Genomic DNA, 25,998 nt, shown 5'->3' with positions numbered 1-25,998 from the left:
TGTTCTAATGATTTTCACATCTTCCAAAATAATTTTAAAAAATGTCAACAGCTAGTATAGCATACAAATTTAAGTACACAATCTGTTAAATAGAAGATGTACTGATTCATAGTAAATTTTGCAGGTACAGGGATCTGTCAAAGTTTTCCCCTGGCAATTTTAATGCCAGCTATATAGCTATAGTGGCAAGTAAACAAACTCTCCCATTATAAATGAACACATTAGGCTAATGTCATTATAGTGTTTCTGAGATCAAAAATCTCTTTTGTCACCGCGAAGCAGCAAAAATGTAGTATATGGTTATGGAGAAATACCCTTGCATTTTTCTAGAAATAGTGTAGTTCTATCACCACTACTATGATCTCTCTAAACTGAAACACCACTTAATGGAGATACAATATGGTACACACAGCTTATTGACACAGTCATATGATTCATATTAGTGTTATTCTGCTAGACAACTAGTTGTGTGTGCTGTATGCCAAATTACACTGATCAGAAAGATGGTATTATTACATGTTGTCTAAACAAGTTGTGATAAGTATGCTTGAATCAAAGGGAATTTTTATTCAGCAAGGGTAATTTACTAAAGTATATCATCTGACCACAGTTTATATAAATTTGGTATATAAAATAGTCCCATAATCTGGGCCAAGAAACTTGAACATTGTCACTAGATGGTACAGTGTTCTGTTTGCACTATTAGCATGGCCGAACACATATAGCTATATACTAGCCATATATACTATTTTTATAGCTACATACAGTGTAGTATAGTAGTGGTGGTAGTGGTAGTAAAAGTGTAAACTTCCTTCAATTTATAAAGTGGATATGAATGTATTTATGACAAAAAAAAATTTGAAATATATAGCTCACATACCAACCAACAAAATATTATATAAAAATAACATACCTCTTCTTCTGACAGGTATACTGAGTACATTTATATATAGGTCATAGAATAAAACAATGGAATTTAACAACATGACTACCAAGTCTCATTGGCCCATGTTATCCAAGAAGAATAGAAGCGCTACCAGTGTACATAGATTTTCAATTATCTCTCAATGGATAAAATACTACACCTAACATACCAAGATCAAAAATCGGAAAGAAGACTGTAATGAGTGCCAATTGTATGGTATGCAGCTCAGTTTACAGAGATGGTTTGAGTTTCAGAACAATTTTCCTGAGGAAAGAGTGCTGAACAGCTACCTACAGGAATCATAACAATGTGTAGTACTAAGGTACGTATGTACGTATGCATTTAAGTATAGACTTAAAATTCCTTAGTATATATAGCAGATAGGGACATGAAAATTAAAAGATAATACATTTACAACTTACATAGAATTTTTCTAGTTGAAAGATATCATTGCAATACAAACTGGGGTATCTGGGACATTCCCCTTGCAATTCAATTGTCATGGAACTATAGATCCATAAAGGGGACAGGCTGGGATGTATATAAGACAAAGTAGTACACATATGTACACCCATGCACTAGACTCACTTCATACGTAGCTATGGGTATTGTACCTCACACATGTACAGTTCCTTGATGCACAGACATAACACACTTGTATAAACAGTTGCCTAATGGTTATTTAAACAAGCTACTGACTGATTAGGTGCTTCAACTATGTGGATGCTGACAAAAATTCTTTTACTACTATAATAGCTACAAATGCTATAAGGATTAAAATAAGTTCGGAGCACTTGACAATGAAACATGGACCAAGCAAATGGAGATTATACACATAGCTACAATTATTGAAAATGTTTACTAAATCAGTCACTGATTATAAGATTTCTGCTATGTAACTAAACCTGCCAGTAAAAATAAGCTAGCAATAAGGCTTTGTTATAATATGAACTACCATCATTGCATGTTTCTAGTCAATTACTTATGGTCAAAACACTGGCTGTATCCTTATCTACATATTGGTAATACTCCCTATCTTATCATGTTATGTCTATTAAGTACTGTGAAAAGACTCCAATGTCATGGTTAAGTTGTACCCAAGCAACATATAACATAATATAATCCTATTGGATACAATAATGTTTTATGGGGACCTTCCTATATATATATATATTATAATCAAAAATCGAAAAAATACAGCATGAAAGCAGCTAGATCTGTTCTTGTGTGCCATTGATTTGCCATACCACGACACATTAAGACACCTTAACTTACCATTTCTACAACACTGTCGACGAAGGAGTGATTTTTTGCTATAGTAGCGCACCTAAGAGCACTAGATTTTGACTGCTCCGTGGAAGTAGCTAGATGGGCTATTATCACTGTTGATGTCATAAGTGCCTATGAGAATTTGATACAGGTAAATGAGATCACCCCTTCGTCGACAGTGTTGTAAAAATGGTAGTTTAAGGTGTCATGGTATGGCCATTTTTAGGCCATAGTACATCATGCAGTTTTAACAGTGTAGAGGTCACACAATGAAATTATTTAACTTTTGAGCATCATACAAATTCATAAAAATCAAGTTTAATGTTTATAATATAATAACAAGGCAATCAATAGCTGGAATTCATTATCCCAATCTATTGTTGATTCTCCCTGACATTACAGTAGCTAGTCGTTTATTTGATTTTGTATAGTAGCTAGTCCAATCAGGCGTAGGTAGCTAGCTGACACAAATTTTACAAGTGTAACTTGTTTAAGGCCACTCCAAATAAATTCTCTACTTTCCGTCCTCCACCCACATCTGGTTGCTGTCAGCTCTAAATATTCCATTATTCCGTATCAAGTCAGCACAAACTCACATTTGTGTTATTTTTGATACTTAAAAAGGAAGGAACAAGCTTAAGCATGTTTTTAGGCAGCCTTTTATGGCTGTGCCAGGCAAATAATAGCTAGAAAAGCTGCCAATCTTATAATGAAATTGGACAGCCCACCATACAATTATGCCTGAGTCCAGGACGGGAAGAGAATGTAAAAAATAAAAAATTATTTGGAGTGGCCTAATGAGATGTAGCTAGCTAGTTATAAACCTTTATTCTTATAAGTACAAGCCTTTATCCTTATAATTTACAACTACACGCACCTGCATGCCCATGAATGCATGATGATGCATAACAATAGATTGAAGAAACAAGTCCTCGAAGTGGTCTATGTACCTTCTCGCTTCCCGTCGACTCCACGTACAGGCTAGCACTGAAACTAAATGGCTGATTCCCAGCGTAACCGTTTTAGCAAAAATATTGCTTGAGACCCTCTTTGGTACTGTTGGTAGCACGATCGATTACATAAATGAATTTCAAGTTCGTTCCGGTCACGCCTCCTTAATTAGAGCGTCCTTATTATTAAAGAAGTTCGCGGACACCGTACGCGCCAGTTTTAACAGTCAATGAGCGAAGTGGATCGAATAAAGCTTTCATCGGTTATAAAGTAGCTATTGGAAAGGTGTACTGAGTATCGGTCAATTCCATTCCTGGCTGTCGCCACCTGTATCTACTTTTGGAGCTCAGTTTGCAGCGGTCATCTTTCAGTTCAGTTCAAGTTTGACCTATGCGGGTTTGACTCGACTAAGAATCAGTTTAGCAAACCTAAAGGTGAGTGGTGTAATGTTTTCATATCAAACCTATTATAATGCATGCATGCATCTATTAAGGCTCAATGCTAGCTAACTAATTAGCTACTGAGTTTGCTGTCCGTGTTTCGAGTTGCTGACTGAGGCCACAGGCCGGCCGGATCTCTTGCAATGGCACAAGCATCATGTTGTTTTTCGAAGGAACAAGTTCCGTACACTAAGTGTTTGATGCCTAGGTACAGTGGCGTCCTTACATGCACACGTACCCATCAGAGTTTTTTTTGACTGTCATAACCAAAACTATATCTGCGCTTTAAACTGACAGATTGAGGTCCAGTTACCAGGGCTCAGGCTGTGAATATTGCACATGGGTTCTAGCCCAGCATGGTGTGGCTACACCACTACCACGAGGCACAGTATTGTAACATTGCAACATTTGTAAAAATTTTCTAATGAATTTATTAATTTATTTTTCACTTTATTGTTTTTATCAAGGATTTGTAGGGTAGTGCTAAAAGCCGGAACGGAATGGAACGGAACCAATTGGGGGGCGCGCCGAGTAGAAAAATCGTTTTTGACGGATTTTGCATTGTTTTCAACTGCCACAAAGTGACTACAATTGTGCTAGAGTTCATTTCCTTCTACTTATGTGCAAGCTAGAAATCGCGCTCTCGAAGTTTCTATTTAAAGCCCGCCACGTAGCATGTTGTGCTCTTACCAATCCATCAAATTCTGTTTAATGCTGATGTAGAATTGTTTCCTTATCATTCTAAAAGGTAAACTACTGTAGTATTTTCATGTTATAGTCGTGTCCAACTCTTTAGTAACAGCTAGGATGGTTTTCTGAAGTCTGCCAGCATGGGCAATAATTTTACGAGAGTTAACCACAGTGTATGTTAGTGGCTGTGAATCATATGCTTACGGTGCTTGCAAAATAGTGTAGCAGGTTAAATGATAGTTTTTCAGTGTAGGTAATTGCAAAATGCTTTCGTGCAGTGGGCATTAAATAGAAACTTCGAGCGAGCGATTTCTAGCATGCCTACAAGTAGAAGAAAACTAACTTCAGCACAATTCTAGTCACTATGTAATGTGTACAATCTGCAAAAACGATTTATTAACTTGGCGCGAGCCCCGTTCCGTTCCGGCTTTTAGCACTACCCGGATTTGTATGTTTGTGTATTCATGTAAGTTGTTTGTATACTGGGCGGCTCCACTGAAAATCAGCGTTTTCACTTAGTGGATCCCCTGTTACAATTACAACAAAGCACTATTGTACAAAACCCTCAGGGAAATTGAATAAACATATGGATGTACTATCTCCAGTTCTGTAGTGCCAGGTGACAACACGGGGATTGGCTTTGTCCCATTTTCTATAGCAGGGCCATGATTACTATGATCGCCTTGATTAGCACATAATCCAGGTATAACAATGCAATTTGTACCTAATGAACAACTTACAGTAGCTTTGGCTCCAATTTGCACAAAAAAAGCAGCAGCAAATAGCATAATTTGCACGACAAAACCTCGGACATCACATGGACTGTAGTCCCAATAGGCATTAGCCTTTAGCAGTCGATTCCCCTTTCCGCTACTTCCCACTTTCCTGCCTGTGTATATAGTAGTGGACATCAAGGAAATTTGATACACAATAAAACTACTAGAACAGTACCATACATGCAACTTCAACTAAACAGTGTACATAGCCTGTGTAATTAAAGGAGTTGAGTAATCAAAAGTTTACACAAATTCTTATAACTTATAAACTGGCATGCAGTGCCATTCATGCACCATATAAAAATTCTTGTGGCATCACATAATAATATGAAATCTGTTTATTTAAATTTTCTGCTGAAGTATAGAAACATACGTAGACATTGATTCGCTACTAGTTGATAATTGACTGTATTAGCATCCCAGGATAAGATTATTATTCTTTGTATTTGTGGGAAACTTTTAAATGACCCAGAGATCTCACCAGACTGCAATGTTTACAGCTTGTCACTAGACCAGGATTCATCCTAGAACTTTGCGTATCACAGTACCTGATGCTGTGAGCTGCTTCCAAGGTTCCAGGGCCTACAATAAAATCTTTCTAATGTGACATAGTATCAAAATGGAGTGTTGGAAACAAATTTGTATCAACTCAACTACTGTACTAATTCATAATTCTAATTCATTTGACAAGTCAAGTAGAATCACACCGATGCATTGACATAAGTTAAATATAGATCCCATTTGTGGCACTGAATAAGGTGACAAATTTTGTTACTACCAAGTGAATAACTTAGAAGTATCCTAGACCCGCAGACTTTCATTTAGAGGTTGCTTAAATGACCTGTTGTTTGTAATCAGGATGTATATGCATAGTAACGGATGCAAGTGGAGGCTTTAGGGTGGTATTAAACTACAATAACTATTATTACAATTCAGGATGTAAACATGTTATGTATTATGAGATTCACACTGATGGCACTTACACAACTATGTGACTTAATTGGCTTCTTTATAATGAATGTACATTATAGTGGACTGGTGGTATTATGAAGTGCTAAAGTTTTATGTGTACATGCAGCGTGAGATTTTAATAATCTTCAAGCAGAGCAGTTGTATGCCTAGATTGGATAGGCACTAATAAGACGTGTATACATGCATACCTAAATGTTTCTATAACTCAACACAATACTGTAAATTACTTTGTACATTAGTTATGACATTACTGTTTGTATTGTTAAACACAGGTACACAGTTGTTATAATGGACCAGAAAACTCCTCCTTTGGTTAGAGGTATTCGACTCAATGGAAAGATAATTGGACAGGGTGCTTATGCTGTGGTAAAAGAAGGTTACAAATCAGATGATGTCATGTGTGCAGTGAAAATAGTTCACCCAAAACTCCTAGATGCTACTAAAGGCAAGAAATATTGTAAGAATATGTTTGAGTATGAGGCTTCTATACTGGCTATATTGGATCATCCCAATGTAGTTCAATATTTTGGCATGTACTATGAAGGTGATGGCATGAATAATCCTCCATGGCTTGTCATGGAGCGTTTACACACTTCACTGAGATCTCTCATTAATGAGCAGAACCCACAGCCTCACATTAAGGTTAAAATCTTGTGTGACGTAGCTGCAGGCCTGGAGTACTTGCATTCATCTTCCCTTGGCATAGTTCACTGCGACTTAACACCGAATAACATTTTACTAACTAAGAGTTTAAAGGCTAAGATTGGGGATTTTGGTGTTTCCAGTTTCCTTAATAATGGTACACTTACTACTCAAACACCAGGTACAGCTTTGTACATGGCCCCGGAAGCAAGACAAACTATGTCCAGTTACAACGAGAAGCTAGATATCTACTCTTTTGGTTGGGTTGTGATCTTCACGTTTACTGGGGTAGATCCTGGTGAGACATCTTATTACAGGTCTGAGGAAAGAAAGAACCAAATTTCACAATTGCAAGAGCCCCTACAAAGGTTAGTTGCTCAGTGCTTGGATGATGAACCTCAGAAAAGACCCAATGCATCTGAGGTGCTTACTCAGCTACACAATATTGCAAAAGGTGGTGTGCAACATACAGATAACTTGTTGTTAAGTAGTGCCAGTGCTGTACGAAGCATAAGTAATGCATCTCTGACAGGGCCCATACATCACAGTCATCCTGCACTGTGGGCTTATTCTAAGAATCCACTCATGAGCCATTGTAATAGTGCCCCTGCTGGGTTTGCATCAGGTGATCTTCCTAGACAATATGAGTTTCTGCACAACAGAAACCAGTTTTCTAGAAACTCGCATGATAGTAGCTTGACTTCTTCAAAATTGAGGTTGTCTGTTTCCCCATCAGCTACCTTGATGACAGGTTATGGAGCAGGACCTGAGTTAGCCAAGTGTTCAGGTGGACATACCAATTTGGATGTTCAAAAAGTGGTAAGAAAAGCATCGTCGTTGACAGAACTCTTCTGTGGCATTTCAATGTGGCACACAATTAAAGAATTTTCTTCAATCACTAATTTACAATGTAAGAGTTGGTCGATGGCTCCTGTTAAGTTTGTTTACATTTCAGCTGACTCAAGCTTATGTACAGATAAAGATTACGAGATTGAAATAAGATACAAGTTTGACAATGTCACTGCTAGTCATTTCTGTTGTGAAATGAAAACTGAAATTCCTAATTCCATTGATTTAAGCAAGCTGAAAGGGTCTGAATTCACAATAATGCTTCACAAAGAAAGCAATGTAAGAATTGGTGTTTTACATATAGAAGCTGTTAGCAACCAGTCTACTTCACGTTTAATTACCACCTCAAGCTCTGATGAGTTAGATGAAACAAAACTTAATGACTATATGGCCCTACTATTGTGGATCAGTTTACTACAGTTACATTGGCTCTTGCATTGTGTTTGTCTTCCGAGGAAAAGACCAATGGTGTGTCCTTCAGGTAAAAAGGAAGAGTACAGCCAGGTGGTGGAAGACACTTGTAGTCATGTAGCTACAGATACAAGCAATGGCATTATTATGCCTACCAATTCCAATTGTGTGCACTCAATTAATCCTTGTTGTACAAATTTACCATTTATTAACAAGCTTTGCACCAGTGAACTAACCCTTTGGATGCATTTACATAACATTAAAGTAGCAATGTTTCTGTGCATCAATAATTTACTGGGGCAAGGTGCATGCAACTACATTAACGAAATGCAGGTTACAGAACTAGAGAAGAGAAACCTGTACTACCATGCATATGTTTGTGTTAATAAAGCTGACAATTGCAATGATGATCGGATGCTATCATCAGGAACTACTGCAGCTTCATGTGTCAAGGTACAAACACTAACTGTGGTCGAGTCAGATTCTTCACCTGATGGTCGTTTAATGCCAATATGCTATGGGCAGTGTTTTTGCTATTTTATTGAGCAATACCATTTCTGGATGTGCACAATATCCTATACTGCTAAGATCTCCATAGCTAGACAGGATATATACTACCTCAATCAGTATGGCATAAAGTATGTGGCTCATAGTGCTACTATGATAAGTTTGCATGTGAGATTTTCACTTGCTAAAAGTGTTAAACGTTTTGGACTTAGTGTACATGCAAGAATTGCTATATTCAATGCACGAAAGATGGAGCTATCTTACATCCAAACTTCTGCATTGTTCACAAGTTACACGTTTAAGCCAGGTGATTCCTTGTGTACAGCAGAATCCATCTTTGAGCCACCAATAAGAGGTGGTCTATATTTGAATACATCGAGAGCCAAAAAGCATTTTAGTAACCCTATGGTAGAGAATATTCACCAAGCCCAGTTGACAACTATTGCTGATGTGCAGCGCTTACCGAAAGTTAATATGCTTGTTCAACAGGGAACTAACCAACCAAATGCTTCTGACACTTACGCATCGTCCTTGTTTAAAAGCTTGCCAAACAATAAATATCTAGCTATTCAGCATCCGAACTCCAGACTTAACAATCAGGTTACATCATCAGCTAGATGGCCTGCAGGTGCACCCAAGGTACTTCTATATTGTAATAATATCAGGAATTTAGTTTTTGAATTCCATATTGGTGTGGGTGATGTTCGTGTGGCTTTGCAGTTAAACAGCACTTTTTTGTTTAGTCAGCTTGCTAAATCCAATCAGTTATTAAACCATGGCTCATTAATGTTACACCACACATTGTATGACAACATGATAGTTGATGTTGTTCAACAGTGCTTGTCAATGTATTATATTACCACATTGAATAGTAATGTCTGCCAGGAGGAACATGTTGCTATGACCATGCCACCTGTTTTTCAGTTCATCATGAAACAACTTCTTGAAAGGTTCAAAGTTCCTTCATGTGAAGCAAAGCCTAGTGTTGAAATTTTGAAAGCAGGATTAATATGTAGCTCCTATGCATATATATCAAACAATCGTTTTCACAATGCTCTGACAGAAGGCAGTCATCACAGTGTGCCTAAGGTAATGAAAACTCAATTGACTGCTACATGTCATTATGTTAAGGTGCTACTTGGTAAGCAATGTGCAGGTCATCTAATATCTTCAGCACATTTACTAGGAATTCCACTGCATAGTGCACAAGTTTTTCACTGCAGAGTTGATATTGACTGTCCAGTGCACATGTTTGTTACTGCAGATCTACCATCAGCAGGTACAATGGACAAGTTATGTTCATGCTATGACAACAAAAAGAAGACAGCAGGTGCAGTTGGATGTTTAGTTGCTGATACTATTTGTTTAGCCATGCTGAATGGTACCTGTTTGTACAATCAGGGTTTGGTGAAAACTGCCTGGTTGCTAAGAGAGCATCTATCCTACACATTGTATAGCAACACATTATCTTGTGTTGTCCAACAGTTTACCCCAATGTGTTTAACTATACACAGTCCATCAAATGATGATAAGTCAGCAGTTGTTGCAGTTAGCCAGGCTTCTGTTTCTGAGTTTGGGTATGATGTGACCACAAAAGCCTGTTCAGCTGTAGAGGGGATTTTACTGGCTGTTACAGTTAACGATCACTTGAGAAATCAAATCGAGTCAAAAGTATTAAATCAAGTATCCATTGCAATTCTTCATACCACAACACCTAGTGGCTCCTATTGTGGGTATACAACTAATCTTTCCATTGCATACTCACCAGTAGTGTGTGGTAACCAATACATGTGTCATGATAAAGTACTAGTTCATCTTTTTGGATTGCAATATACAGAGATGCCATTTACAAAGATTACATCTGTAAGTCATAATCATGGCCGTGCTATCAACAGAGTACTTTCTCAGCCATATCAGAACAAGTACTTAAATCAGCCCAATAAGGTGTCACTAATAGACCAACTTAACAGTGACACATTGTTACAATCAGGAAGTACAAGGGCAGAGTGTACTCAGTTAGAACCATTAGTATCACTACCCGATGCTAAGCTGAACTCTTCATCTGTATGCGTTGGCCAGCATTTTTACTGTTGTGATCCATACTACTGTTCTTTAGTAGATCAGGTTGTGGCAATCAAATCTGATACACTTGACCTTACCAGTCAGCTAGTGCCCTATAGAGCTTGGACAATGTATTTGTATATGTGGTATTGGAAAACTATACAATTTCCTACATCAGTGAATCTGATAACTTCAGCTGATAGTCCGGACAGACTCACCACAATTGTAAGTGGTAACAGTTTGCCGTGCAAGGAAAAGGTTGAATTGTTTTTTGACAAATTGATTCCCAGTTGCAAGAATAGCCCTGCATCAAGATTTATGCATTCCAAGCTGATCACTAGTCCATCAACAACTACAGCAAGTATTCCGACATGCAAAACTGAATTTAGTTTTGGCAAATTTAACAATAGTTTGTTTCCAAACATACAAGGTTCCAGATGGCATTGTGGAAAGACAAATCTATTATCATTTAGCAGTCACCCCAGTGTGATGAAAACCCTGCCAAATGCTAATAAACTCTATATGTTTAGTGAACAATTTTCAATTCTCTGGATCATCGCACACATGCTAGCAGTTAATTATCCACTAAGAAACTATAAATCACACAATATGTCACTAGTGCCTGTTCAGAATTTGGAGCATAGATGTAACTGTGAAGTTATGTTGTCTCCAGATATTGCTGCAAATGTACCACTAGAGACATTTATGCAACTTGATGACAGAAACAGTTTAATGGCCAAGGCTTATGCTGCTGATGATGTAATTCAACAAGCTACTAGTATTAATGCTGCTGTGCTAGACCAGTTTGTGAAGTCCACTCAATCATATGGTAAGTATCTGTTACCATCATGTGAAGCTGAGGTTGTCCAACATTTCATTCTGTTACATTTATTGGCAAGTAGTGTCAATCTAATGATTAGTACGCTTTGCCATAAAACATTGGATTGGCTTTTTGAATACTCAAATAGTAAGAATGATACATTACATGCTGGTATGCTTTCAGTAACTACAAGTTTGAGGCTTGAATGTCAAGACGTTTCTCCAGTGAATCTTACTGTTGCCGCACAACTGTTTAGAGATTTAAAGTATCCTAACAGTTTGGTTAGTGATTCCCAAGTTATAAACAGAATTAAATGTGCAGTCTGGTTTGCAGAAGTTTCCAAGCCCTGCACGCGCACAAGTTCTCACATAGTATGCGATCTAAGTAATATGAATTTGAGCACTTATGCTTCACTGAAGCAGTCAACTTTGATCTTATTAACACAGTTCTTGTCACAAGGGATATCTCCTGCTATACTGTTCAGTAACTTGCTTGATAGTGGACAGATGATAACACTTGATGCTACGTTCTGTTCAAGAACTGTTTTCTACAAAATTGTTTACATCTTGGTTTACCATGAATTTGTCAAGAACAGTGTACAGGATATCTACAAGAATACCAGTAAGCAATACAGTTTTATGTTGTCTGTTTCTTTTGTTCCTGAATTCACCTCAGATTTACAGGTGTCTGTGACAATGCATATGATGTTGAAAGACCATTCAATAGCTGGCAATAAGGTGTCAATGTGTCTCTCAAGTCTTGTAATATCAAATGTCACTTTGTGTCCGCACACAAACAGCAGGAATATCATTAGCAAAGCCTTAACAGACCATACCATCGCAGCTCAACTAGTGGGACATCATTTGACCACTCTTAATTATACAAGATGGTCATTTATTGCATGTGATGATGAACACAACATTCAACCACATGCATTAATACCTGTACTAGATATGGTTTCACAAGAAAGTCTATTTGACAGAAGTACCACAACCACAGTTCTGTCCCACATAGATAATCTAGTCCATGGGAATAGCAAGAAAGTGTCTCGCATTCCCAATGTTATTGTTGGCAGGTACGTGGACATTGAAACTTACCAGTACAATCAATTTGTAAACATAAAACACTTAGTTGACAAATGGTCACTGATATCACATCACAGGCTGTGTAATAGCCCACTAATTGATGTTGTCCAACAGTTACTCTTGAGTTTTACCACATTGTTGAGTGATAAAGTAGTGGTTAACACAGTTGGCCAGATAGATGATACCAATGTAACTTTAAAGATACCTCTAGCAAGACACAAGGGTACTATTTTACCTTGTAACACTGAATGTTCAGAACATCACTTAAATTCAAGTGTAGAATATTTGGCATATACTACTATTTCTGTACAGCTGTCAGTTTCTTCTAAGAATGTAAACTTTCTAATAGTTACAGCAATGAATATTATTACCTCTTCAGGTGTGAGTTTTCATCCATTCACTTGTGTGTATAGTAGTAATAAACATATGTCAGGTGATGCATTGGCAAAGATGAACACTCCTCACTATTCACAATCAAGAAAGGAACCACAACAGTCTACTGAAATAGATGACAGCACAACAATGGTGTTTAACTTACAAGGCCACAATGATACTTGTGAATTGCCTGTAATATTCGGCAGCAGAGACTGCAAGTTTAAGGTTGGAAAAAATAAACATGTCATGACTCAGCACTTTGTTGTTACACACGATCTGTTTGATAAGCAACAGATGTGTTTTGCTATTTTCTTAAGCAGCATTGTTTACCTACACTTTAGTTATAAAATGATCTTTTCAATTAAAACTACACTAGAATTTAACCTGATACTGCATAACAGGAAACTGCACCCAGTGATACCATCTGATCACTACATCTACAATTTGGTAGCAGCACAATTTATATCACTGAAATACAGCATGGGTGTTACTGAATGTTTTTTAGCAGTACGCTGGAGTAAAATAATCCTTGATGGTCCATTGGAGAATCCTGCTGAGGCTGAACTAAACTATTATGGCTTAAAATTAGTCATCGATCAGCAAAGAAGTAATTGTCCATGTGTAAATGTATCAGTGAATAGTTTTCCAAGTATTTGGCACAAGTTTGTTTTAAACTCTCAGTCTTTTGATAGGTCATCATTTCATCCCATGGAATACCTAAGAATGCATTATTATTTACAAGAATTACCTTTTGAACAAACATTGGCATGTGTAACCTGTAGTACAGAGATGGTTATTGCTACTCCACCATTGAATCTGTTATTAGGAAACAACCCAGCTGACTTTAGAGGACATGTTTCAGGCAATAACTACGATCCCCTTTCTGTTGCTATTATGTCAAGTGGCTTCATATCGCTTCCACCAATTACCAGTAGAGAATGTTACGCAAACACACAGAAGCTGGTTCATTGCAATTTATTACATCACTTGGTCAACAGAGATAAGAAAACATTTGATCGGTCACTGTGCCCAAAAATTTTTAAAACTTTACTTTTCAACAATGATCAATATCGCCAGCTAAAAGCCAAACAACCACAGCAGGATAATTTACACATACAACAAGATATGGAAAGAACTAGAGAGAAACAAGCACTTCTCAAAGTCAACACTACTGGTAATGGATATGGGAGACAACACAACAACAATAATGGCAGTAAAAATAGCAATAGTAATCATGCCAATGGAACGGGGAATGGAGGAACTCAGGGAGGAGGAAGTAGAAGAGGATCTCAAGAAGAAGGCAATAGTGGTGGAGGAGGAAGAGATCAAGGTACTGGCAGTGGTAATGGTGATGAAGGTTGTAATGGTGGTAGTGGTGGTAGTGGTAATCATGGATCAGGCAATTTAAGTAGCAGAAGTGGAAATAATGAAATACCACAAGGAAGTGAAAATACTCCACCTGTTTTACAGCCTGAAGTAAACCATACTGACAGACAACCTACTATTTACCGTCCATTAGCATCTCCGTATGCAGGAGGCTCTAACTACCACAGCTCAGACTTTCATGTAACTAGTGACAACACCACCTTATGGGATTTCCCTCATCCTGTAGAAGAAACTATTGCTAATGGAAGAAGTGTGTTAGTACTAGGAATTGCTTCGCAGAAGACACCTGTTTCATATCATCCTCATGTAGAAGAAACTAATGTTAATGGAAGAAGTGTGTTAGTACTAGGAATTGCTTCGCAGGAGACACCTGTTTCATATCACCCTCATGTAGAAGAAACTAATGTTAATCGGAGAAGTGTAATAGTAATAGGAATTGCTTCGCAGAAGACTTCTGTTTCATATCACCCTCACTATCCACTACCAGTTGAAGGAAGCACACCAGATGATTCGGAAAGTACTTCAAAACTTGCTATAAATTTAAACCTCCATTACCCTCCTCAACACCTTCCACTAAAGAAATCAGTATTACCCAGTAATCAGGGGTTTAGCCAGAACAACAACAATGTAATTCACATTAGCACAATTCAAACGTACATGTTTCAATCGGAGAACCCTGTACCACACCATGATACTACTCATCCACCACTCCTACAAGTCATGTCAGAGAACATCGATACAACAACTGTAAGTGTGATACGTAATCCAATGAATTATTATATTTTGCTTGTTTTTGCAGTTATTGACTGGTCTCATTCATGAAGTAGGTGAACAATATATTTTGGTTCCTGAAGATTCTTGTCCAGCTGAGGTATCTTACTTGAAGTACCCAAAGCAATTCTATGCAATGTTGGGGACTGGAGGAAATACAGTAAGCAGATATGATATTTACAGAGTATTAACATCATCACACTTACTTTAGCAGCGTACGGTGTTTCAAGAAAGTGACATCATCAGTAAATCATTGCCTGGACCCACACAGGTAACTGTACATGATAGTAAGGTCACAGTATAAAAATTACTACTTAATGTTGTGAACTCTTGATCATATAAAGATACACAACTTTCACTCACTTGTTTATGTACATTTTAGGAATACCAAAACTACATCAGTGATATCTGTGGAGCATTAAATCTGGTAAGTAATGTTATTCTACTCTTAAAATATGTAACAATTAACATTAATGATATTGTATAGTGTGCTGTAATAAAAGATAAAGCAAGCTGCATAATAGAAATGAACAGCAGGGAGGTACACTGTGAACAGCTTTGTCTGGTGTCACTAGCACCAGAAGGTGGAGAAATGGTTTTACTAGCACCAGAGGGTGGAGGAATGTATTAAGTATTGGTGCCATCATTGGAACTAATATTAGTTTATTGTTTTGGTACATGTGCTGTCAGTTAGCTATACGTATTATGTAATTAGAATTATTCTTCATGAATGTAACATAACCCTGTTCAATATATTCAACTATAACAACAAAAAATTAAAATTTTATTTTTAGTTTTTGTATTTTCCCTCCTTATATGTTGCTATGTAGGTTGTAGACACTTTTATATCATTTCAAGTAGTATTAAACTCAATTGTTAATGTATTTTATGTTAACTATTTTAATTACTGTACGTAGGTACATTTTTTCCATTCTATACCTTATTATCCTATATATTCAAATTACCATATAACGGTGAATATTTGGTGTAACCTAACAACTTCAGAAATGATTTTTTGTCACCATTATCCCACTTACCTGAGCATCATGATTGTTTTTAACAGAGGCTTATTGACAATCTCTATGTCTGCTAATGCAGAATCACACGTTTCAAAAATTAACATTATTCTACAAGATGAATGGTATTAATATGCAATTTGCTAAAGCTTATAGTGTAGTACCACTATGCCGTGTAATGTCAGTAAGCAGTAATTATGTTATGTTGTTGATGCATTAAATGAATGTAGAACTGCTTACTCGGTTTTATCAGTTATTTGATCTCCTGTCATCAGCAGTAGACAACAGTGTCATCATTACCAATATTCTAGTCTATTTTACTATATGTATAGTACACAGCATGGGTACAAAATATGCACGAGATGCTATCTGGATGGTGATGGTATGGGGAAAGGGGCTCGATTCGTTGTATAGTATAATGAACTATCGCAAAATATTTTTGGGACTGCATCACCACTGAATTTAGGGCTTGTATGTGATGGATTGTGCATGTCTTTTGTACAGTGAGGACAACACAGCAATTTGGTAGACAAAATTTTCCAAGCAGCCGATTTTTTAAATACAATACAACAGTGAATACACTTCAAATTGTTAAATACCTTTCATGGTTTATATGGGAACATATTGGAATAAAAATTCAAATAATATATAGCACTGGTATTAGTGCCTCGCTGTACTGTGAACATTACACATCTTTACCTGATAGATGATGATGAATGATTGTTTATGACCTCTAAACAGTTGGACCATAGATACTAGACTTATAATAGGGATTGGCAACAGAGGCGTAAACGGAAATAATCTGCGTTTCGCTTTTCTGTAATACTATTAGGAAATTTCAAGTCACTACCAGCTGACCGCTATACTACTGAGAATGTTTCATGTGTTTCCACGAAGATTTAGTCTTTAAAGGTACGTAGCTCCGTTAGGGATTCTTGCTAGCATGCGTGATGAAATTTCAGTACGGAAGTGAAACCTACCTTGCGTCTTTAGTCAGCTTGAAGTGTGAATAATTCGTGGTTCTGTACAGGTAAGCCAGAGAGATGTGAGGATGTCCTATAGTTAAATTCATACTTTAGCAGAGAAGCTACATATTCACACTTCAAGCTGACTGTTCTATTAGAGTTATTGACTGCTTTATTAGAGTGATTATTGATGATTACACTCCATTAGTTTAGACCACTCGAGCTCAAATGAGATACTGTAGCGGACTGGGTGTGCCCCTCCTTTTACAGCTCCTGGACTCTAGTAGGAGTAAGACCTATTATGTACACCAGACCGTAAACTGAATTTGAAGTCAGTGAAGCATCATCCTTGGTCTCAACAATGAGGGACATCCCGTATCCATGAGGCAGTACTGTCACACAGGATCAAACATAGCACAGTTAATACACCCTATACAACTTTGATTCATGTGCCACACAACTCAAAGTTACAAATAACAACACCTTGCCAGGCTATTATTTACATGTCATATGAAACTACATGATGTAAACTTTGCAAATCCTACTTGGAGGTTGGTTCTTGCTCTACTCTTGCATGAGCCTGTTGCAGCTTGTTTTGTGTTATATTTCTGGCTCAATCTAGCCTGCTAGTAGGTCTGTTGGTTCTGCAACTGCTCAATCAGATGTTAACAGCTTACCTAGCATTACAATCAATCAAAAATCAAAATTAAGACTACTACATAAACACACCACAAATAAATCATTACACCAGAGTAATTTCTCCTGCCAGACATTTTATGTGGGCAGCAGGAAAGACTCCTAGTCTCTGTTGCACAGTTTTCCCCCAAAATACAATAAATTGTGTCATGATATTTTTTGCACTAAAAGTGATAAATTTACATATGCATAGTGAACCAGATTCAACTCTGTATTGCATGCACACACTAAAGCAAAGCTTTTGGTAATAGTATAGCAGCCACGCACACACACATTAAAGCAAAGCCTTCAGCAAGGGGTCCGCAACTCCCTTGAAATCTCATACAGCCCTCTTTGAAATCTGAAAATTGTTGTAAAGTTCCGTATGTTTCCTGTATACTTCTGTATTTGCAGTGTCACATATGCTATGTCCAGCATCCCCACAAGTTTGCAGAGAACTCGAGAGAAAGAATTCTGCATATTTCCGTATACTTCCTATCACGTGATGCTATTATTCCGGATATCTAATATTTCAAATGTTCTGAAATCTTGCCATAATTGTTTGAAATCTTGAAAAATCGCAAAGATTTGAAATCTCGTACAGGGTTTTTCGGAGTTGCGGACCCCTTGGCTTTCAGCAATAGCATCAACGTAATTCCAAAAACCCAGTTTGAGACCTTTGCTAAAGAGCACACACTAGATCATTATCTGTCATATTCTTCCCTCTGGTTCTTGGATGGTCTTCCAACCTTGAATTTCTTGTAATTTTTCTCCTTTCATCAAAGTTCTAATGCCAAGACTATACATGTGAAATTTTCTGTTGCTCACTTTAAACTCTGCCTACACGAAAGTAACAGGAATGGAGTAACATTCTCCAAAGTTAACATTTGTACTGAACCATGGAAACTCTTCAGCCAGCACTTCACGAAGCTCAGTAAAACTTGTACAAATATCACTTTGAAATGCCCTGTAAATAAGCATTCCCCTCAAACAACGCCTGTATTGTTAGAAATTTTGATCCATTCACACTTCCAAGGCAAAAATAAAAGGGTGGGAAATGTTAACGCCGTTTAGGAACGTTGTGTTACTTCAATAAAACTACACAACGGTAAACAGCGTTGAACTCCACAGTAAACAACAAAATGACAGCGCGCTAAAACACACAAATAAGAAACTTACCCATCCAATGTACTTCATATAGCCATACAGAGTACAATATAACGGTCGGCCCTCGGCCATTTTCCGACCAAGTGATGCTGTTGACCGATCAATGTAGCCGTTGGTCGGCCATTTGTGCCGATCAAATTTTTTACAACTGTAATTCTTTATTATTAGTCTTTAGAAGATGTAATATTATAGTTATTATTATTGTCGTATCGTTAACTTTCCTTAATCACTAAGTGAAGTCTCGATCCCGTCGAAGCATCGACTCGATGCGCATGTGTAAGCTAGAGCACTGCACCTCGTATTTACCCAAATTATCGATTGTGGGTTACTGTCGATGTTGTGAAGAAGCGATCACTACACTGATTACACGAGTGGCGCCTTCCAAGAGAAGAAAAGAAAGTAATGTTTGCGAAGTGGAGGTACGATATTAAGTATAAGATGGCCATTTCGTGGTTATAATCTGCAGAGATGCAGTGGCTGGAGAAAGTGGAATGAAAGTCACGTGATAAAAGTGTTCTGCACACGGAAAGTTCGAGAGTAAGTTTTGATCTATTGCTATTCACAATAGCTAGTTGATAATTCAATCTGTGCTGACTCAACACCACTTGTAACAAAACATTCAGGGGAGCACGCTCCCACAGTGGCTGCCCGGCCAGCCATAGGGCTGCTCTGATAGAAGGTCAGGTGCCTTTCCCTTAATCCAATAATTTTTTTAGTCTTTCTTTTGGCTAGCACTTCAACATCTAGTGCTAGGGGTGGTGACAAGGGGTGCTGGATACCCTGGGAAAAAACAAAAAAAACAAAGCATTTAGCCTAGCTAAGTCTATAAACTGGCTGTACAATACATTGATTCATAGTTTTGTTTTGTAAAATATGTATGCAACAACACAAATTTGTACATGTATTACTAATAAACAATTAATTCTCTGTAAAATGCACATGCGTAAAGTTCAGTGATAAGTAGCTGAAAGTGGTCTCAGATTCAATCTCAGAGTGATCCTTTTTCAAAAATTTCCTGGGGGGGCATGCCCCCAGACCCCCTTAGAAGGCTTGTGCTTCGCACTGCAGGGTGTGCTTCGCACTGCGGGGTGTGCTTTGCACACTAGGACAGTATACCTCTATCTTATGGCCATGCTATTTCAGAAATGGCCAATCAAATTTACTTTTGATTGGCCATTCTGTCCGAGCAATAATTTTCCCTTATATTGTACACTGCCATAGCTTCAGCTTTAACACACGAAGAATACGTGCACTGCACGCCTGCTTGAGTGCCAGTCACTTAAAGGCTCCACCATTTTTTACTTCACAGCGAAACAGCGAAACGCACATTGATTTACGAAAATAATAATTTTATAGTGCGTTGCCAATCCCTATTATAAGTCTAGTATCTATGGTTGGATAAAGCCGGCCACTCTTCCCTGCCAGAGAGACACACAACATACAAGATAAAGTACAACAAATACATGTAGTGATACTACAAAGATAATAAGCACAACAAGAACAAATAGCCACAACACAAATTACAGACCAGACTATACCAGCGTTGAAACCGGGTCACTACTGCTGACCCGGATGACCCACTGACCCGGATAGCAATCCGGGTCAGACCCGGATAGCAATCCGGGTCAGACCCGGATGTGACCCGCATTAAATTAAGCCGAGGCGCGCGATAAGAGCTATGTTTCGGGTATTCTCGAGCGAGCGAGACTACGTTTTGAGCGTTCGATTCGTGTTTAGTAAACGAGTAGTTATGTGATAACTAAGCCGGTAAGTTTATAATTTAAAATCAGTCAGTGGGTTTGGTTCCACGTAGCTATACTGTGAGTTTACAGACAGCAATTGGGTGTGGCTTCATACATACTTAGTATTGCAATTTCCCAATATATTAAAATGGGTGTGGCTCACAAAAGTACTTAATATCCTGCTGCATGCAAGACTAGACCTAGACTATATACAACTCATACATTAATCGATTAGTGGGCGTGGCTCCACGTAACCTTGCAGACAGAAACGGACACAGTTTCATGCTACAGACTGCACTTACTAATAAATGGGCGTGGCTGAACGTACGTTTGTAACGCGATAAGTGGGCGTGGCTCATGAAAGAGCTACGCGACTAGCGTTTATAGGTTCCACGTCGCCAAACGATCAATTTCGTTTCTCACGTGATCCAATCCGGGTCAGACCGGGATAATTTGTAAACCGGGTCAGGCCAGGATGACCCGGATGACCCTACCCGGTTTCAACGCTGGACTATACAAATTACCAAATAACAAAAGTCTCATTTTCCAAAAGATGCTGTTTATATATTCGTTCCTTAAAACTGTAATAACTGTTCGGTTGAATAAATGTAAGTTATTCCACCCCTCTCCGCCACTACATAGCGTAAGCAATCAATTATCGACCGACATCTATTTATTATCAGCCAAAACAGTGTCTATTATCATCCTATAGAATCTGGATTAAAACATGGAACTTCAGAACACTACGATGCCTCGTGCTGCTTTGTTTTGTTCTTCTACCAGCTACAATCAACCTCTATTACGTGTGACTGTTGGTTAATGATGAGTGGTTTGTGTATAGCTTACTTTTAATTGTTACGCCAGTCTGATATTCTTGCCATGAAAATGATGTTTGTAGCATACTGAACTTAATCCGTGTTGTTTCTTTTGTTATAAAGCACACTGAACCCTACACAAGATGTTCAAGCTAAGAAGGGACAGGCTGAAATCGTTTTAAAATCTCTAGTGATTGTCTGTGCCAGAATAATCACGCTTCCAGGTGGAATAATGTTTGTTTACAATCGCACATGTCTGTTTACAAGATAGTCACTATTAATTTTATTTAACTTGGAATTTGTGTCTTGTGGACTGCTAAAGGTAGTTTTAATCATCATGGATTAGTGGCTGTACAATGACAGCCGTCATGAATTGTTTATGTGGACAAAGAAGACGGAAAGATCTCTTGTGGTAGTTAGAAGTGATGAGTAATGGAGCTGCCTAGAAAGAAACAGTTCTTAAAGCAAGGTGAATCACAGCAAAGTCTTGTGAGGCTATCTACATCCTTTAGACAACAGGAGAATTACCTACATAAGCAATGGTAGGCTGGAAGAGTATTTACAAATAAAAGTACATTCACTTTCAGGCATAATTGACTGTATATACATTATATTTAGAAGTTTGGAACCTTGTAACCAGCTGTCAAGTATTGAACATGTTACACTGCACAGGAACAAGTGGATAAGACACCCATCACAGTGTTTTCAGTTATCATTTATGTATAAAGAGCTTATACGTCATTGCATGAGTAGATTGCTGGATAGCAGGAAACAAACTAGCTAAAACTGAGCCCAGTGGCACCAAGATTATTCTGTTGACCTTTGTTACATTATGGATGAAGCAATTGTTCTATTAAATCTATTAAATTCATTTTGTATTGTGTTTAAAGTGTTAAAATACTTGAGTGATTGTTTTATTAGAAATTGATTTGAGTGTATTTTGAAAATCAAGCATATAGACATACATGAAATTTTGGTGGAATTACTGGTAGACTATTTTGCACTACTGGCAGGATTTAATTTTGAATTTTGTGTGGATGCCAAGCAAAATACTTCAAATAGGATGATAATTGATGTGCACAAGTTATCGAGTGGCTGATAAATGATGTTTACCAACCATAACTGATGCCTTACATCACTGCCTTTGGCTGGATGCTGCTGACGAATGCTACCGCCTTGAACGCTGGTAGATTGTGTACACCTAGAGTATTAAATTGCCTATCACTGGGTATAAAAAGTTTGTGTATATCTTGTTCTAAACGAGATTCCGGTAGGCTGGCATACAACCAGGCTGATAATTGATTGCTTACACTATATATATATATATGTATATATGCATGACCTGCTGAGTGAAAACCAGCTGTTTTCACAAAATTGCTATAAAAATGTATTGAAATAAACCAGGTAGAAATATGCGTGCTACATAAGAATTTATACACGTTTTAATTGCTTCAGTATACACTGAAACAAAGCTCAAATCAATAAAACCTATCATCACCAGATTCTCCTGTTCATTGCATGGGACTAAGAAATTCTTTGTTTCACTTATTTACAATGCCATAGAAATATTTACCATCATCATTTAATTGTTGAAATTGCCTACTTCTTTGTACACATGGGGACATACATGGAAAACACTATACCTTGATCAATGTGCCAGTTCATGGTGAACAGACTGAGCCAAAAACCATCTTCGTAGTTTGTTTCATTCAGTCATGAGTTTAAAAGCGCCTGCATTATATTTGCCATATTGTTGCTGTATAAATCGAGTTTATTCCTGTTCCAACTGTCTAGCACTATAACTCCAAGACTACTCATCACAAAAGGCTGAAACTTTGGCTGTCCACTCCTTTGTTACTACAGATAACAGAAAAACAATAAAATGGAATTCGAGCTAGGAATGTGCAAAAAACAGCCAGTTTTTGCTCAGCAGGTCACATACACAGAAATTTATATTTGGGTGGTCAAATAGCCTCCAACTCACATTTTTGAAACTATTATAAAAATCTTACAATCCAGAAGGTTTTGACAAGCTACAACATTATATTATTAACTTGAAAATTTAAGAATTTCAGTCTTCCATGCAACAACAACAAAAAAAAAACTTTTTTAAGTTGAACTTTAATTTTCAAATTTTGTAGAAGTCTGAACCTTGCTGAATTTATAGTCGGCACGCGTTCACCTGAGTCCCTGCCAAATATAGTAATATCAAAGAGGTGAACATGTGTTCACTCCCAATGGTTTTGTACTGGAACAAGCATATTTTTATGTTGTAAACATGTTTGCACGCCTGAATCATCCATACTAAATGTATGGGATATTTTTAAAACCTCATAACTCAATTGGTTTTCCCTGTATCAAAGCGCTTTTTTGATTAACGTTTCCGGCGTTTAAAGGGCTTCACAGCGCTACTAAATGTTTGGGCAGCTGGCCCATATAACAAGAGTTATTAACAAGAAACGAGGGCTCAGGTGAACGCAAACAGACTATAGTGATAACAAATGTAATTCAATTCATACCTATAAATACAGATTAAATTTGATTAGTTGTTTCACAAACAAAATCTCAAGAAGATACAGTTGGTGAATTTAAAATATGCAGATATAACAAAATACAAGTATGGTCCCCACAAAATAATATACCTTGTTTTCAGCCATAATGTGTTTTGAGAAGATATTTTGCTTGTGCATGCTTTGGAAAGTATATGAGGCTTATGCTTAGTATTTATAGTGATACTTTAATTGATTTTCACTTATGAAAATTTATCACTCATAAAAGGTATGCCGGTCGGGTCCTTAAAAAAACAACTAATTAAGTTGACATGGGCTTAGCTAACATCAACACCATTCAAATGTCACATACAACAGCATGCAAAGAATTTAAATAACCAACCACAGAAAGTCATGGGGACTGTTATGTTAGAACAACCAACTGTTCATTCAGATTATTAAGATCATAAAACTGATAGTGAGACTAGCACCATTTTATGATTAATGTTCCACCCCTTCCACTTTAAGTAGCTAATACTCCTACGAGATTGCTTTTAATATGTCATTACACATTCACCACTTATGTTGAATGAAAACAAAATAAATGACCTTGCAAAATGGTCCTTTGAGATGCTTTCATTGTGAGCAGTTCAAAGAACTAGATGATGAAGAGTGTTTGAAAACTTTAAAAGCTATACTGCAACACAATGTTCTAAGGGTGAAAATATGTTTCAAAGTGAAGTTCATGTTGGAACCAACAATGAAAGACCAGGCTAAACAAAATCAATGTCTCTGTAGTTCATGTGACAGTACACATACAATTGCAAAACCACAGTCATAGCTGGACTATGCAATCACATATGCAAGACAATCCAGGGTAAATAAGGCTACCAATAGGCAGTTAATTTCTAAAAAAATGTGTGGATAATCACAGTACATGTGCATCATTATGCATGTAAAATCTATAGGATCATCAAACAATGAATATATAAATATTAAGCACCTTTTCCATATTTTGAAAAATTGTGAAGGAATGTCTTTATTAGATCACTACTAACTATAGATCAATTGTATACTTGTTAGAAGCTACACTGTTGACTCATCTATATCTACTTATCTTGCTCACTGTAACATTATCTGCAAAGAGCAACACGATTTTCAGAAGACAGAATTAATGTGCACCACATGCAGTTACCTGAGGCACCTACAGTAGCATCTACTTTGAATGTACGTAATCATATAGTAAAGCTCTCTCTGGCATCAGTGCTTGAACCCATGATATTTCTACGGGGTATAGCCAGGAGCATTCTTCTCTCCCATAGGTGTAGTAAAATTAGATAGGGGGCTCTAGACTCTCAGTTTGGTAGGGCAGTGTTGAAGAGCAAAAAAAAAAAAGATTGACACCTCCTAAAAATGGCTGCCCTCCCAGAAACTACAAAAATTCCTTATCTACAATTGCTACATTGCTTCTCTGAATACTATATTAGAGTATCTCGATATTTTTGCAACTTACAATCAGAAAATCACAAGGGGCCTGGAGCCCCCTTGACCCCCCCGGGTTGCTATGCCTATGTCTCCTGGTAACCAAACAATTGAGATACTCTAATAAAGCAATCAATAACTCTAACAGTACAGTCATCCACACCACCATGTGTGAATGCATGCATGTGGGGGAGAATGTCTAACTGCCAGTACAGCCCGTACAAAATCACTGCTACAAGTTCACTTTTGATCATATGTAGCTGCTACACCTCTACCTTGCTTATAACGATGATAGAGAGCTGTTGATATGGAGATTATATCAATTGTGGGATTAATCGTCATTGTCTCTGAACATCGTAATGTTGATATGCATTATAAATAATTGTGATGTCACAAATGTATATTAGCAAATTCAAAATGGTGGTGCATACTGTTATGGAAGAACCAGATCTGGAAAACAAGCCTGATACAGTTCATTGTATGAATAAATATTACTACGTAGTTTAAAGTTTACCTGTTAGAAACCGTAGGATATATTCTGTTTGTATTAAACTGTAACTACCTATGGCCTTAATTGTGTTGAACAGTTGTACAGAATTTCACCATGATTGTAAAAATAAATGATTCATATACAAAGTTGTGCATACATGATGCTATTGACACATGTGAGTTATAACATCGTGATACTTATCATAATCATGATATACTATTGTGAAA

General features: G+C 37.4%; 1 protein-coding gene and 1 long non-coding RNA gene across 4 annotated transcripts; one reads left to right on the top strand and one right to left on the bottom strand.

Annotated features, from left to right (window-relative positions):
* Positions 1–793: 793 nt before the first annotated feature.
* LOC136248888 (uncharacterized) lies at positions 794–19,624 on the bottom strand. Of its 2 annotated transcripts, XR_010697859.1 has the most exons (7): positions 17,457–19,624; positions 15,294–15,338; positions 15,137–15,205; positions 14,817–15,076; positions 5,016–5,164; positions 1,095–1,215; positions 794–1,033 (listed from the first exon to the last, which is right to left on the bottom strand). It is a non-coding gene; the product is annotated as an uncharacterized lncRNA (long non-coding RNA). The 2 variants fall into 2 exon arrangements; XR_010697858.1 differs by lacking the exons at positions 5,016–5,164; positions 14,817–15,076; positions 15,137–15,205; positions 15,294–15,338; positions 17,457–19,624 and adding an exon at positions 3,145–3,299 and having other exon boundaries at positions 799–1,033.
* LOC136248876 (uncharacterized) lies at positions 3,377–15,891 on the top strand. 2 transcript variants are annotated; one of them, XM_066040706.1, is made up of 6 exons: positions 3,377–3,579; positions 6,296–14,906; positions 14,959–15,090; positions 15,145–15,201; positions 15,313–15,357; positions 15,418–15,891. In XM_066040706.1, exons 2-6 carry the CDS (start codon positions 6,312–6,314, stop codon positions 15,559–15,561), a joined length of 8,973 nt encoding a protein of 2,990 aa, XP_065896778.1. In that variant the 5' UTR covers positions 3,377–3,579; positions 6,296–6,311; the 3' UTR covers positions 15,562–15,891. The 2 variants fall into 2 exon arrangements, with proteins under 2 accessions (XP_065896778.1, XP_065896777.1); XM_066040705.1 differs by having other exon boundaries at positions 15,142–15,201.
* Positions 19,625–25,998: the final 6,374 nt, after the last annotated feature.

This window comes from Dysidea avara, chromosome 3 (assembly GCF_963678975.1).
Source record: "Dysidea avara chromosome 3, odDysAvar1.4, whole genome shotgun sequence".
Classification (NCBI taxonomy): domain Eukaryota; kingdom Metazoa; phylum Porifera; class Demospongiae; order Dictyoceratida; family Dysideidae; genus Dysidea; species Dysidea avara.
The sequence above is the reverse complement of the archived record's forward strand: the minus strand, read 5'-3'. Positions and strand labels throughout refer to the sequence as shown.